This window comes from Notolabrus celidotus, chromosome 14 (genome assembly GCF_009762535.1).
Source record: "Notolabrus celidotus isolate fNotCel1 chromosome 14, fNotCel1.pri, whole genome shotgun sequence".
In the NCBI taxonomy this organism is placed as follows: Eukaryota; Metazoa; Chordata; class Actinopteri; order Labriformes; family Labridae; genus Notolabrus; species Notolabrus celidotus.
Genome location: NC_048285.1, coordinates 12,315,528 through 12,332,225, shown reverse-complemented (window position 1 = coordinate 12,332,225; position 16,698 = coordinate 12,315,528). Strand labels below are relative to the sequence as shown.

The window sequence follows — 16,698 nt, the reverse complement described above, 5'->3', positions numbered from 1 at the left end:
CACGACCTTTACACTTACAAAGCTCCGGTAAATTGTGTCAGAAACATTACAGGAGATTTCATTAAAGATATGCATTTATAGGCACTTAAATGCAGATATCCTAATTTACAATACTCTTCATAGTATTTGAAGGCACCGTTTGTCGCGTACAGTTTAGATGGCTGTGATTGGTCAATCCCCCACCGCGCCCACTTATGACGACATTGGATCTCACCAGGTTCTTCCGGGCATGTGCACAGCTGTCAAATGCTGAACGTAAACAAAGAGAAGTTTGAGATGTTGTAGTTTTATTTGCATCACCTGTTAACCAGTAATGGGCCGTGGCAACATAATAACCGAGATTTGAAACCTCCGTAGAGTTTGTGGTTTTAGGGAAACTCCACATGCTAACGCGTATTGCTAACGCTATTGTGGAGGGGATCCACATGAACAGGTAGAGGGGAGGAGATGGGCTCTGTTCGCTGGGCTTTCCGCTGTGGATCATGGACACCCAGCAGGTCTGAGTGGTTGTTTGCTGCTCGCTGCATCCAGCGTGAGGAGAAGGACAGGATCGGGCAGTTTGTGTTTGCTAAGGATGCTAAATCAGCCATGGTGGGTCTGCCCTGTGAGGTTTTTCTAAGACTTTTGGTACTCATATGTTTCCACCGAGTACAGTTCATATGCCAATGTGTAATACAGTTAATGACTGTCCCTCTGTTACCTCACCAGGCCGGCAGGTTGTTGCTGAGAAGATTTGTGTGTGAAAGGATGGGGATCCCCTGGTCAGAGATCACACTTGAAAGATCCCCCAGAGGGAAACCTTACCTGGCAGCCCCACTGAAGGTTCATACCGTTTCTTGAGTATTCTCAAACTATACGTATACATAAAGCACCATTAATCATGTTACAGTCCTGTCTCTTCTTTTTTTGAGACATATATTCCATTAAACACTTGGGAATGATTTTAAAACTGCTCTACGCACAATTTCTCATTGTTGGAAACTTTGAAAGTCACACAGTAAGCTCAAAATGAAGTCCTGTGGGTTTGAACAAAGTTTAGATCGACAGGTCAAATGAACTGGTCAGCTAGTTATCATCACAATAAAGTTATAATGTATAATAACTTGTCAGTACCCTTCAAACAATACTTCAGTGGATGTTTAAAAAGGGAATCAACTTAAATGTGACCACCACAGGAATATTCTTGTTGTCTTCCAAGATAAAGTGGTGTTGGACTCAAAGTCTGGCTCTACTATTTTGCCTTATTTTTATTTAGAACTTCAGCACAGCTTTATATGAAGCTGTACATTTTTTGTAATGACTTTAAAGTAATTTATTGATGTCACACGTTTTAAAAAGATACACTATTTGATTGCTGTCTTTCTCTCTGTGTCCAGGTTCGTTCTGTTTCAGGCACAGAATCCCTCAATTGGAGTTTCAACCTGTCACATCAAGGGGATTATGCAGTGCTAGCTGCAGAGCAGGAGATGCAGGTTGGAGTGGATATCATGAAGACCACAATGCCAGGTAAACACTGAGGGGAAAAAATGTTGCAGCTCTTTTGTTTCTGCAGTAATGGCTGATGGTTTGAGATGTGCAGACATTAGATGTAGATTTGTTAATTAGTTTGACTTGGGGGAACGTGAGCACACGTAACCTAATTTGTTACTCTCTGCCTCCCTTCTCTAGTCAGTTTTGTGGATGTCCTGGAAGACATTTCAGTATTTAAGGCACCAAAACTTTAACATATACTTCTGCCATTTGGATTATAACCAACGTTTTTTTTTAAAGATTTACTGTTAGGTTAATCTTATACTACTAATTTGATTTATTTTTAACTGTCAGTGCAGTTTCAGTATAGTTATTAATAATGACGCAGAAGCTGTTCCTCATGCATTTTCAAAGTTGACCACAAGGGGTCACTGTTGCCTTGTGAATGTAAAGAGTCAAGGCCAAGCCTGCTTTGGTGTGTGTGTGTGTGTGTGTGTGTGTGTGTGTGTGTGTGTGTGTGTGTGTGTGTGTGTGTGTGTGTGTGTGTGTGTGTGTGTGTGTGTGCATGCGTGCGTGCGAGCGAGCAACAGTCTACATCTGCCTCCATCGTCCTCTCACCTTACCTCCTTCCTCTTCATCTACATCCCTCCCTTTCCTTCTGTCCTTGTCTCTCCCCTCTGTCTGCATCTCCATGCTTTGTTCTTTTTGCCCTCACACCTCTCCTCCCCTGTCTCCCCCGTCTCTCGTCACTCTTCCTCCTCCAGGTAGCAGCTCAGTGCCGGAGTTTTTCCGCATCATGACTCGTCAGTTTACAGCGTACGAGTGGAGCGTCATCCAATCAGCCGGCCCGGAGCACCAGCAGCTCGCCGCGTTCTACCGCCACTGGGTAACCATGGCAACCACACTGCCCTTCCATCACATTGCATTGCTTGGCCCCACAATCAGTGTTTTCCCCCCCTGTTTTTTCGCATGTGTGTGTGTGAAGGAGATGTAGGGAGAACATAACATTTCTGATGGCTTTTTAGACACACACACATACACACACATACAAACACACACACATTTGGGTACATTTTGTACACACTCGCCTTCACTCTGGACTCTTCTCCTCATTTTCCTTCATTTTTCTCACATTCTGTCCTTCTGTCTTAGTGTTATTCCTCACAGATACACAATAGGTCTTTGTTTCCCTTTCTCAGCTTTTGTCCTTTTTTTTCTCATTTATTTCTTCTCTGCCAACACACATACATACACACACAAACACACACACACACACACACACACACACACACACACACAGATGGACAGCTGCAGAGACGGTGGTGCTAAGTAAAGATGTTGTGAAATTGAGAGGGTGGCACAGAGACGTCAAGCTCTGATATCATCACAACACTGTTGACTAATGGTAGAGTTCGCCGGTTGCCATAGCGATTAGCCTTGTAACACTGTTTTCGTGGCTCATTGGCTGCCGGGGAGGGTTTTGGTTAAACACACACTCACCCACAAATACATAAGGTATATCTTTTTTTATACACACTGTTATTAATGTGCGCATGGATTCCCAACTGTTCTGGTTTGAAGCTATCGTGCTGCTTAGCCTAAACACACACACACACACACACACACACACACACACACACACACACACACACACACACACACACACACACACACACATGCACATACACATACACACAAACACACAGACACACACACATGCACATACACATACACACAAACATACATACACACAGACTGTCCTTGCTCTGTCAGACATACAAAAGTCCTTTATTACCTTGTGTGCCTGAGATTTTTTTCTGCATGTGATGACCATAGAGTGTATAAAAAGAAAGACCACATGACAGCTTCCCCAAAAGTGAAGCCAAAAGATTTAGAGCTACTGGTTGGCCGTGGTATGGTTCATAAACACAACTCATCCATGTTAACAGATCAGTAAAGTTTTTTTGTCATTATACTGAGTTCTCGTTATGCTGGTGTATGCAAACATATTAATTTGTTAATCCGAGATATTTAGTATTGATTAGTTATTTGATGCTTAAAATGTGGTATAATGTTGACTGATGTGGCTCTTGTGGTACTGTGTGCACTGGATTAGCAGAGTCGACGAGCAGCAGTGAAAGAATAATACAATGAACACAATAACAAAAGTCATTAAACTTTCCTTAACATCAGCTTCTCTAAAAGCTGACTAGCTGTTTATCTGTGTGGATCAGAGGGATCGTTGCTGTTTATAAAGAGTCAAACATGTGTTTGGTTAGTGGAATACTGGGGCTCCACTAGCAGATCCTTACTCAGCAGAGTCTGGATCCAAATACGTTAGATGTCAGGACCAAGCGGCAACCTTCGGTCGAGAAACATGAAACCGATGCGGAAGTGTGAAAAACTGCACTTCCTTGAGTTTGTAGTGTCCGCTTGAGAATGGCTCCCGAAGTACAAGAAACCACATACACATACCAATTCAAAAGAGCCGAACTTTACAGCAATAACAAAAATGTTTATAGCCTGTGCCAAAAAATGATTTAAGTCTGAATGGCTCATTTCTCTATTGGCTCACTGTATGGGAGGTTAAGTTTTTCATTACTCAGCGGTTTAGAAGACAGTAAATTATGAGTTTTGCATAATTAGAGGCCCAGCTGACTTGATTGACATGTGGGCACCCTGTAGCTGTTAGCAAAGGGGCTATAGGCCTGCCTTTTTACCTCAAACTAACTTGAAAAAAGTTTGTCATTTCGAATATGGCGCTGACAATTGGTTTCAAAACAGTGCTTCAGAAACAGATAGGTGTGGTCACAGATACTATGTCCATTTATTACACAGTCTATGGTCATCACTTGTTGCAAAGGGTATTTTGGCATCACTTTTTGTACAGTGGAAGGAGGTGGCAATGTGTCAGTCTATGAGTTAATCTTGGGTTTCCTCTTTTTTTCCGCTCAGGCTCTGAAGGAGAGCTTCATCAAAGCCATTGGCACAGGCCTGGGCTTCAACCTGCAGAGGGTGGAGTTTCACCTGTCTGCCGACCCGCTCACACAGGGCCGGGCGCTGCGCCAGACCAAGATGTATCTGGACGACGAAGAAGAGGAAGACTGGATGTTTGAAGTGAGTGTGTTTGAAGAGAAGTGTGAAGAGCAAGAAGGACAAAAAAACAACCAAGAACCTAGTCAGGATTGATATGTCTATCTTCTGTCTGATTTAAAAACACAACACGTTTGGAGACTAATTCAAGACTCAATTAATTCCCAGATAAGACCTTGAAACATTTCAAATATGTCACTGACAAATTGTTGTGTATACAACACTGTGCAGTTTATTATAAGATGTTGTATTTCCTATTTCCTGTACTTTGAGGAGTCTGTTTGACGCTACAGTGATAAATGATGTGTTCTTTTTTTGTGACATCCACATCTGCTTTTTAAAAGCCTCACAACTTTAGTCCCATTTTCTCTACTTCACTTCAATTCTTATGTTTATATAATACTAATATAATAATGTTTTAAGCAAACATTTACAGAATAGTTCGGAATATTGAGAGAAAATTATTGTGGAGGGAGAACTGAAAAGATAAATACTACCTTCCTGTTTGTATATTGATATAAAGCTACAGCAAGGTGACAACTACCTTAGCATAAAGACTATAAAACAGGGGGGGGCAGAAAGTGTGGGGGGTAACAGCATCTGCCTCCTAGTATCTCACAAGTCACCACTTAAACAGGTTATATCTAATTCGTCCAATCCCAGCTGGTCCTTATTGGTTGCTTGGCAACATGATGGTAATGATAAGCCCTCTGGAGGTCACTGCTATCAGACAAAAATAGTTTTATATTCCTCTTAAATCCCAACCTGACATGGTTTACAGTTGTTTTGAAAGGGAGGTGAAATAGGGTAGGTCCATGTATGATGTGTGTTTCTTAATGAAGACAGTATATATAGTTTACATATTATATAGATATTAAGACATACAGATATACATTGTCCCAAATCTTAATATTTGAACATTTACTTGATATCAAATTCATTTCGTCGTTATACATCTAATGGTTTGATTAATACTTGCTGGTTAGTTCTCGTTTTTAAGGAAGGAAGATATGGAGAAGCAGTTTGATGAGCCTTTAGGTAACCAAAGAGCTGAAATCAGTGGTTGAAAAATATGCAGCATATATGCGGTTGGGTTGTCCATGCTTTTCCCCCATGGTAGCCCCCCTTAAGGCATCTGCAAAGTGAATCACAGTTGGTCTTACAGAGAAATACACACAGGAAAATGCAATAGGGGGAGCTCTCAAGTGGCCCTCGAACCCCCCTAACACCACGGCAAGAGATTAGAGGAGCATCAGAGCAGAGCACTCATCTGTTGCCTTCACTACTTTCCTTTTCTATTTTCCATTTCAGCTCCTATTTTCTGCTCCTCCCCTTCCTGGTGTCTAATCTCCTCACCTCCAATCCACCTCCTCTCTACTTCTCTGCTTTGATGTGTCCTTCAGAATCTCCTTCTCCCTTTTTTCTCTCCTCATTTTCATGTACCTGCTCTTTCTTCTCCCCTCCTCACCTCTCCTCCCCCCGTTCATGTTTTTCCTCTGTACTCCCTCCTCCCCTCACTCTGTCCTCCATGCCCAGTGGCAGAGACATTAACAAGTGACTGCTAAAAGGTTAGCACAGCTTTGAAAAGCCTGATGTTACATCTCCTCTCCGTAAGCCTCTCAGGTCGTGAGGCTTTAATGCTGTTTTAGTGTCTGTGTTTTCACACCAGAGAATAACAGCTCGCCGCTATCAATCACAGGAGGATGGCAGTGCATTTTTCCTCTTTCTTTTTGCATTAGTTTGTTAGGAGAGGTGAAGTAACAGCATGTTACTGAATGTTTTATTTGTTTGGGTACAAAGGATTAAAAGTTTTCACAAGAATCAGTGAAGGGAAATAGACTGAGAAGAAAAATGGGGATCTGTCGTTGGAGTGAAAAATCTCTGTGAAGCTGTCTCATTTGTGCTTGTTTATTACATATTAATGTGATGTTTCATTTTAAACAAACATCATTTAGATTATTCAAGCATTCTCAGCTTACAATATATTGTCTTTCTTTGAGGAAAATCAGCTGTCTGATAAAAACGACTTGACGACATGCACAAATGGCCAGCATAGAGAGAGAGAGAGCAAAAAAGGAGACAGTTGAAAAAAAAAGTAAATACATGATGGAGTTTGCTGGTACCAGATTCTTCGTATGTCAGTATTTTTTTCTTTTTGTGTTTTTCTGTAATTTTACAGACCAAACATGGTGTTTAAAGATCTTTGTGTTTAGGTGTTTTCTGATTTGCCATTTAACCATATTACAATTGTACACAGTGCACGGTGGCATCAAGTATGTGTGCACATGCATATATAAATAGCATTATTTCTTCTTTCCTTCTCCAACAATCATATCTACTTTGATTACCAACTTGAAAGTTTCAGATGTTCAGTTTAGAGTAGGGGTGTGTAGTAAACCAGTATCATTACTGTCACTGGTATAATATGTTGCCACGAAATGGATTTTGCAATACCGTAATTACCGCAGTAAAGCGTTGTTGCACATAATTTGGGCCAAGTAGTTGTATGTGGGAGATTTACTTAAAAGTAAACGGGTGTACACTTTTAAGGCCGGTGACACCGAGTCACTGACGTCACTTACTAGAGGAAGTGAACATTTACCGGCTTGCAGAAAGCTAAACAGCGAGCCAAAACACAGCTGATTTGTGGTCCGTCCTGCCACACCACCGAGCCATATATCAGCCTCACAATACACTATGTTGATAATTACTGGAATCTTTTACCTGACGAGCACACAGGTGAAATAATTGCTCCGAACCTGGCTCTGATTCATTCATTCCTCAGCCTTTCTTTTTCCTTCTCTCTGCTCTGTCAGTCACACACACACAAACACACATACTCACACACACATCTCCCGCCTCCATTCTCCCTCACCCAATCACAAGCCACATCATAACTAATTAATAACTAACTCTAGCAAACACCAAACAACCAATCCATTACAATACAGAGCTGGACAGTTCCCAAATGACTTCTATGTGTCAGGTGACATGCTTTTAGCTAATTCTGCCAACTTACTGTTGAATGGAAGTGTAAAAATAAGTGTGATGACCACTTGTTGCACAAAAGCCATGTGAAAAAACAGAGTTTTGAATCAATAAATTTAAGGATTTCATTAACGGACATTTTATTCACTGACACAAAAAGCACACAGTATATGCTGTAAAATAAGTGTAAAGGGTAAAAAACGGAATTCTAGAAATTTTAAAAACTGAATTTGGAAAAAAATAAAACAGGTTTCATAGGGCCCTATGGTGTGCATGACGACGGACAGTGTTGCAAACATGGTTAGAGCACTGCAGCTCAACAGGCTACCCTGTTTTGGACACAGGCTGCACATCGCTATAGGTAAGTGTCTATGGTCAAACCTCAAAGCCTAATGTGTGATACAACCTAATTAATAACGCTAACAGGTAAATAGGCAAAGGCAAGTCCTTGAAGATATATTTTATATTAGATAAAGGTACTGAACATTTTTTAACAAAAGTAGTGGCATCAAAATAAACATTTTGAAGCAAAATAATAAATAAAGATATCATAGTATTCTTCAGTTAAGTTCATTTAATTAGTGATGCATTATTGCTTTGTATCTGGTAAATACAGGGGTCATTGGAACAACTTTAAGTGGTGAATATAATTGCTCAACCTTTAATGATTATGCACCATAGTTTTATTACTCAATTTGTTCTACTTGACTTGAAAGACTAAATGAATAAAGTATAGCAACTCTTCCAAAAGCAATTTGTGGCCAAGGCCTTTTTCTAACACATTAGTAGACATTTTCCACCTGTGTACAAAGCAAGGCAAGGCAAGGCAACTTTATTTGTATAGTGCATTTCACACACGAGTGCAACTCAATGTGCTTTGCATTAATACATTAATGCATTGGAAACATTCAGACAAGCATAAAAGAACACAATTAAACTGTGTACACTTACAACACAGAACAAATAGAGCCAGAATCATGTTTTGAAAAGACTACCCCATTTCATGTCGGAAAACCGTGATATAATACAGTTATCGCGATATGAAGGAAAAATACCGTGATATAAATTTTAGGTCATATCGCCCACCCCTAGTTTAGAGTTAGGGTTATACTTTTTTAATCTTGATCATAAAAAGTTAGCCAACAAAAGGCAACATTTAAATCTTCCTAGCAGTAAGAAAAAAATATATATATTTAGTGGTGGAAAAAAGTTTTCGTACACCATTAAAATTTTACACAATCTCAAATTTTGTCATGAAATGTTTGTGGAAAAATCTTTTTTGTGTTTCAAGCATTAGACAGACACACACAAATACCAATGTTATTTTTGTTGTTTATTGTTTACTAGAAAAACTAACAAAGCTAATTTCTTGACAGTTTCAATATGTCCGCTCTCAACATTGTCGGTATCAAAGTCAACAAATAACAGAGAATGTGTTCAAAACTGAACAAAAAATAAATAAACCTGGCTGTGACTGTACAAAAAGAAATTGCACTTGAAGACCTAAGAGTGATTCTCAATGCAATATTTGGGGTGTCCGAAAACTTTTTTCCACCACTATATACAGTGGTGGAAAAAAGTTTTCGGATTATATTATTATATTATATTGCCACAATTTTAAGTACCAACAAAAGAAATGCAGTACATTGACATACAAAGAAAACTACTGGCAGCGGGTCACAACTTAAGTTGTCAACAATGTTGATACTTTGATACTTCTCAATAATGCATCCTTTACAATATTTGTTATTTCTATGTTCAATGATATGGAAACACACCACAGCATATTAAAAAATGATCCACAATAATATCTACAACCAAAAGCTGCTGCGAGTAGAGCAGTGGGCGAATGACATGTTTATAAGGTATAGAAAGAGGCCCAGTAAAGAAGATAAAGTGTTGGAGTAAAAGTAAGAAACTGTTTTCTGTTCAACAGCTTCAAGAAGGGGTCTCGGCACCCCTGGCCACCCCTGCAAACATTCTTCTCATCTGTGAAAAATCTTAAATGTTCAACAAATGCAGGATTAAAAAGAAGAGCCTTTGTGTGTATTTCAAATATACAAAAGTATGCAATCATGGTGAGAAAATCCTGAAAAAGCAGAATGTCAGTCATTGAGGGCCCCTGCAGGTATGGCTAAGTATGATTGCTAATCAAACTTTTCTTGAAATTACCCTCAACTCAGAACCACAAACAAAAAACAATACATAACACAAACAGAATTGATCAGAAAACTATGTAACCAACAATAATCAGGACAGCACACGGCTGTCCTGATTATTTGAAAAAAAACAGAAATTGAAAAAATATAACTAAATGAAATAAAATGACCAAAACTGTAAAAGTAAATATATAAATAAAAGCACTACCTAGATAGATACATAGACCTGACACTGCACTCGCACACCTGAGTGAAGCTTTTGATCTCCCAGTATGCCTCGAGAAACAGTGACACACATCATTATTTGTGATCAGGGAATGATTGCAGTGACCCTGAGAGGTCAAATGAACTTGTACCTGATCGATTTTTTGGGATTTGTCTCTCACATAGACGGGCACGCTCAGAGCTCAGGGTGTTAACAGAGAGATGAAAGGAGCAGCAGGGCTATTGGCTGCGTGTCCTCTGGCTCACTGCGTGCTGATTTGCTAGATCAGAGAGCAGCTATGAGACTTATTACTTCCGGCTGACCTCTGGTGATGTCATCGCTGTTGTAGCCTCTGGACACAGAAGCACATAAAATAATACTTGTGAAAAATATGTAACATCTAATATGTATATATATATATATATATATATATATATATATATATATATATATATATATATAACAACACAACTATAACACAGCTTGTTCAGTTCCTTTTTAACAACAAAAGGAGGGTAATTATATTTAATGCAATTTTCTCTTTCTATTGTTTTAATTTGGCATCTGTTCATTGTACCTTGTACAACTGCTATTTTGAAACTAACCCATGGCTTAAAACACATCCCACCACCTGTCATTCCCACATACACACTCAGCATTTGGCTTTAATGCGAAAGTCTGTCAGTACAGCAATGGGACAGTTGTGATAAATGTGTCTATTTGGAGAAGTTACAACAAAAATAGACTCGGCATGCATCTTAAGCAAAGTGACGCCTGAGACATGCAACGGTGCTCCCTGTGTTAGCATGAGCATTGACTAGAATGGGAAAATATTAGCTGCACTAACGGAACGCAGAGTGTCGCTTCCTGTGTAAAGTTGACACATTTAGAAACCAAAAAACCTTTGAATAAGTGACTGTATAAAAAGATGGAAGACAAGATCAAATAAAGCCAAAGTACCCCCATGACTGGTGCGACATCTTGCACATTTGGAGCCAAAGTGTACAGTAGGGAGCAGGCAAAGAGCCCAAAGAGCCCAGGTCGGAGCAGTCTACAACGTAACTATAGACTGTATAAAATATGGACATAGTATCCATGACGTCACCCATCTGTTTCTGAAGCGCTGTTTTGAGGCCAATTGTCGGCAGGTGCTGCTGTCGAGCGATTGTGACGTAAAGAGGCGGGCTTTGAGCCTCCTAGCCAACAGCTACAGTGTTCTTGCCTGTCAATCAAGTCAGCTGTGCCTCTCATTGGAAGACTCATAATCTCAATATCTTTGAAATTGCCACGTTAGAAAAAAAATTCACCCCCCGTACAGTGTGTGCCGATCGAGAAATGAGCTATCCAGACTACACTCGTCTTTTGTACCAGACTGTAAACATGTTTATTTCTGCTGTAAAGATTGTCTTTTTTGAATTGGTGTGTATGTGGTTTCCGGTACTTCCGTAGCCAGCCTCAAGTGGATCCTTGATGAACTGTAGTTTTTAGCACTACCGCATCGACTCATGTTTTTATTCCGGAGGTTGCCGCTTGAACGTAACGCATTCTTGCGTAGGTTTTAAGTGACCCTCATGATTTAGATAGTCTGATGAATATAATCAATCTATTTAATAATCCAACTAATTGGACATGAATCAACATGATGAGAACTAATTATAATGACAGGAGCCTGAGAGAAATGCATTCGGCATGTATTGTCATTTTGAAGTTTGACTTGTGTCCCATTGTCTTCATGTGGAGGAAGCTGGCTTTATGACCTACACTGCAGCCAGTAAGTGTGGGCTCTCCAAATGTTTTGTGTTCACATTTGGATACGCTGTCATGTCATCCATCTTTTTATGAAATCTAAATAGAATATTTTAGGACAATCATGCCTTAACAGACTTTATTTAAAGTGGGTGTGATAGTCTTCAAAATGTGTATGCTGGAATATAGGACATAAGATGGATGCAGTGATGTCAGACCACATTTCAAGGAAAGGCCCTAGGTGAAAAGATATGCACAATTCACATAGGTTTGAAAAGTGGATCCAATATGGCAGCATGCATTAAACATGTATTCTGTAGAATAGATTTGTAGCTTCAAGCTCAACTCTGACAGATTTCAGTGAATATGTTTAAGCATGATGTTTACTGATATCAAGTGCATCATTTTAGCTTGGAAGGCAGCATTTGACTTGTAAATGCAGTGGCTATCTGAACATCATGCAAACATACTATATACTTACATCCATATATCACATGCATATATTCAGTGGATAACACCCAAGTTATGTGCATCTTATTAAGATAAATATATAGTAGTTGTTCTCTTATATCTTATGCTCTTCTTCCATAACATTTGTAAGTTCTTATATAATAACATGCTCTATATCTGTAACATGATTTGTGTTATCTTTCTGCAGGAGAGCTTGCTGGATGCGGATCATCACGTTGCTGTAGCGCTCAGACCAGCAGATAAACCCGGCTCTACAGTAAGGAAACACAGCGTTTACAGTTGTTTGGCATTTAATGCTGGGTGAATGACTGAAAGTTCTTTAAAGGATGATAAATACAAGGGAGTTTTTAAAATGTATTAAGATAAATATGCAAAACGTCTAACGGTCAGAAAAAAGGATGTAAATGTGTGATAAAAAAAAAACATGAATCTGCTGCTGTTCAGCACCAAATATCAGACCAAGTTTGAGAGAAGCTGGTGGATGTAATGCAGCATTTAGCAGCTAAAGAGACAGATGTCTGTACCAAGAGATCTAGTTTGAGTAACATTTTTTTGACAGATTTTTATCTAAAAAACAATGAAGAGACAATTCAATTCTGCCATAGTCATAGATGAATAATTTTCCTTATGCTAAAGAGCAGATTATTAAGACTTGGAGGATTTATGGTGAGCTTGAATCACAATGTGTTAACTCAGTCAGACTTAAAAGACAGGAGGTCGTTTCAAAACTTGATGAATGAAAAAATAATCATGATGATAATGATTGTAATCACTTGTTTGACTCTACACTTTCTTCTTCATTCTTCTTTTTCCCTGCCTTCAGCCTTCTTTTCCATCTCTTCCTCCTCCCACAACTTTCACGCTGCTGTCATTCAGTGACCTCATCACCTCAGCCTCCCCTCTGACAGAGGAAGACCCCGCCTACTGGAACAGCTTTGAGATGAAGGCTGAAGCCCCGCAGAGACAGAGAGATACACACACATCCCAATAAACCCCTGTCTCACAGTGACACCTGCCATACATACACATACACACACACACACATACAAACACCTTTCAAAAGTGCCAGAAAAGAAACACATAGACTGACATGGAAAACTGCATTTCTATTCAACACAAGTTTAGTCAAGTCAAGTTAAGTTTTATTTATAGAGTCAAAAATCGCAGGTTCGTCTCAGAGGACTTCAGGATCCATACAGCATCTGACACCTTCTGTCTGCAGAAGCTTAAGAGAGAAACACTCAGTAAAGAAAGCACATATTTGATACACACACAAATACTGAATTGCATCCGAGTATCTGTTGTTGACCAATCAGTTGGACATCCTGTAGATTTTGGCTTCCTGTTACAATGAAATTTACAAATATATACTACATAAAAATTTTATTTTAGGATAAAGTCTAAGACATTACACCAAGTTTCCTATTATTCCTCTTACAGGCTTCTTCATTTATACTTTTCTTTCTATTTTTAAAACCAGTTATACATTTAATGCAAAACTTAAAATAAATGCACCAGTGTTTTTATTATCACTTTACTGTCCTGCTCTCTTTCTCTCCTCTGTGTCCCATCATTCTTTCTGTCACATGTGCATGTGCACATCAAGCTGGGTCATAACTCAATATAGTAAGACATCAATATTCATAACCACTGTAAAATCTGTCAGCCCAGCTAATGACTTCATGCGAAAACATGATTTAAAAGAGAGAAAAATAGCTTGTGAAATAATTAGTTTTACATGTTTGATTGATTATACGGTGGAAAAACTCATCCAAAAACACATCAATTTGTCATCCTGTGACTTAAATCAATACCAGAAAGCCTTTCTTTGACACATATTAAATATAGATTTCAGGCATATTGCAGCCCTGAATGTGTGTGTGAAGTATTTATTAGTTATGAGTCTTTCTCACTTCCTCTGTATTGCCAAGAATCTTTGACTCTTATCTCCCACAGGTTTTTCTCCTTCCTTTCTCCCTCAGTTATCTCTGCCATTTTGTCTCTCTCTCTTTCCTTTTCTGCATCTCTATCTGGTCTCTCCATCTGGTTATGTATCTATTTTAGTCGAGGACATTAAGTTGACCATCACGCTCTTGCTCTCTTTATTTTGCAGTTCATTTCTGCATGCCCCCACTCTTTTTTTCTGGAGTACAGCTCATGTATTCAGTGTAAGTGTCAGTCTGCAGGTTTAACCCTTATTTCTGCATGACAGTGCTTGAATTGCAACCTGTGATGAAGTACTTTCTCACATGTATACACAGCAGGGCATTGAGTTTGAAAACAAATAATATGTATGCTCATGAAGTCTGGTATGCACACACTGCACCTCCAACCTAATGTGAACTTAAACACATGAAGAGGCTGCTGCAGAACATTAGGCATTTTAATGTAATTACTGGTGAAATGTGACAGCCAAGTAAGAACAAAATCTGAGTTATTTCATGTTTATCTTGAAATTAATTTGAGATATAACATATATTGCTGGCAGTGTGACACCTTCACAACCTTTAACTATCAGGCTCCTGTGAGCTCCTTGTAAGAGTGATACCACTTTAGGAAGTAGTCTTAAAATATAGCTTTTTAAAGAAAAGCATATAGTTCGGGTTTGAGCAGGTGTGCTTTGGACCGACCCCTTAGTTATGCTGCTATAGGCCTAGACTGCAGAGACCCTCTCTGTATGCATTCATGCCCAATGCATGCTAGAGACTTCTATCTTCCCCAGAGTTTTGTGGTCTGCAATTACCCAGATCAATTTTTTGTTAAAATTAGGTTTTATTTTGTATTAATATTATTTATGTTTTGATATTTATAATAACAATTATTGCTGTCATTATTCATTTCTGTTATCGGATGGAAATGTGTAGCCACTTGTCTGTATACCTGTCCGTCTGTAGGTCAAGGACCAAAGAGCAGGTAAAGGACTATGGGGCAATTATGTTGGTCACAAACAAATATTGTGTGAGCTGCCATGGCCTCACACACACAACCTGACACTTAACCCTATGTGGGCAGAGTGGTGACGTAGACCTGCACCTGCTGCCCCACTTGATGTCAGATATTGCTTTTCAGATTTTTCTACCTTCTTGTCAGTTTGAAAGCTGTATCATTTGTTATCCTCTCCTTCCTCCAGCGTCATACCATCGATTGTGCTTTCAGGGGAATCATGGGTATTGATGAACTGGCAACCCTGCTGTTTAAATGTCTTCATGGAAGTCATTTGTTTATGTTTATATGTGAGATATAGTACACAGTGTTTCAGAGACACAGTGCAGTCACTGAAGTGCATGTTTTAAGAGTGTGTGTGCTGTGAGTAGGAGAAATAGAGCTTGAAAACACACATGCAGTCATTGCCTCCAGCTGGAGTGAATTAGTTTGCCTCCTCACCATCTTAAATCTTGTGTTTTCTGCTGCAGTGAGGGAGGAGAAGAGGGGTCAGCCTGGAGTCACCACAGGCCCTCCTCAAAGGGAGGCCATTTTTAGTCACCTCAGGTTTACTGGTGCACCTAAGAGGAGACCGTAGTAATGGATTTTTTTGATGTGAGACGGACACAAGAGTGTTTCAGGCATCACACTGAGAGTTTACCCTGTGAGAGAGAGAGTGTCTCAGTGATAGATGTGAATGATTTAAGCTTGCTGCAAAGAAAAATAACACATTTTCTTCTAGATAAGAACATTTGTGCAATTTTTAGACTTCCTGTTGCACATTTTACAATTATTTTGTCTCAAAGTTGAAGAAAAACCTCTGGCTTTAAAACAAATATTTTAACATAGACACCATTTTTGATAACCCTTTGTGAACTAAATGCTATCGGTACTCCGTTTGTAAAGCAGGTGCCCCGTGTACAGAGACTTCAGTCTTTGGCACCAGTCAAATTTCCTAGTCCTTTTTATTCATTTGCATGTCATTTCCCCTCTCTCTCTCTCAACATTCCCTGTCCCTCTTAAGTTATCCTATCAGATAAAGGCAAAAAAGTCCTGAAAATAATCTTTAAAAAGAATGGCTGCTCTTGAAGGAATCCCTTTATATACTTCACACATTTTTAATCAAACAAGCAAACTACCCATAAGCAAAGAATTCCTGACTGTAGCATGGGGCTCATTAGCTGAGCAGGGATTGTAACTTTGCTTGCAGTGCTAGCAGCATGTCTCTTGAAATGTTAGTCTTGGTGTCGGCTGTGCACTAATCCATTCCCCTCGTTATAACTTGAAATAACCTTAGCTAGCTGCTTTTTAGCTAGCCTATCTCTAACTTTTGGTCGACCTAACCAAGATGTGGACTTGAGGCTCCATTTTGTCTAAAACTCTGTTTGTGGCCAAATGCTGGCAAAACCAATGATATTCTCAGCAATGCTTTTTTTTTTTAGCATTTTCACATCCATATAGCAACATTGGTTAACTTATTCTACTTTTCAAAACCTGTTGGTAGCATGACATGACACATGCTGTTAGGCAGACTAATTATATGAATCATCTTAGGCCTGGTGGCAACTTTATTTGGAACAATTTTAATAAGATGATTACTTGTAAGTTTGATTTGAAGGACTTGCTCTGAAAATACCTACTCCA

The 16,698-nt window shown here is 39.2% G+C and overlaps 1 protein-coding gene across 1 annotated transcript; it reads left to right on the top strand.

The window, feature by feature from the left end:
- Nucleotides 1-177: 177 nt before the first annotated feature.
- Nucleotides 178-13,669, top strand: aasdhppt (aminoadipate-semialdehyde dehydrogenase-phosphopantetheinyl transferase). Its single transcript, XM_034702000.1, has 7 exons — nt 178-591; nt 709-822; nt 1,377-1,506; nt 2,235-2,356; nt 4,426-4,587; nt 12,320-12,388; nt 12,956-13,669. The coding sequence occupies exons 1-7, from the start codon at nt 448-450 to the stop codon at nt 13,121-13,123; spliced, it is 909 nt and encodes a 302-aa protein (XP_034557891.1). The 5' UTR covers nt 178-447; the 3' UTR covers nt 13,124-13,669.
- Nucleotides 13,670-16,698: the final 3,029 nt, after the last annotated feature.

Excerpts from the sequence above, each read along its gene's own strand:
- aasdhppt (XM_034702000.1), top strand. The coding sequence starts at position 448 with ATGGGCTCTGTTCGCTGGGCTTTCCGCTGTGGATCATGGACACCCAGC. Across the intron at positions 1,507-2,234 it reads CATGAAGACCACAATGCCAG|GTAGCAGCTCAGTGCCGGAG; the intron begins GTAAACACTGAG and ends TTCCTCCTCCAG. Across the intron at positions 4,588-12,319 it reads AGGAAGACTGGATGTTTGAA|GAGAGCTTGCTGGATGCGGA; the intron begins GTGAGTGTGTTT and ends ATCTTTCTGCAG.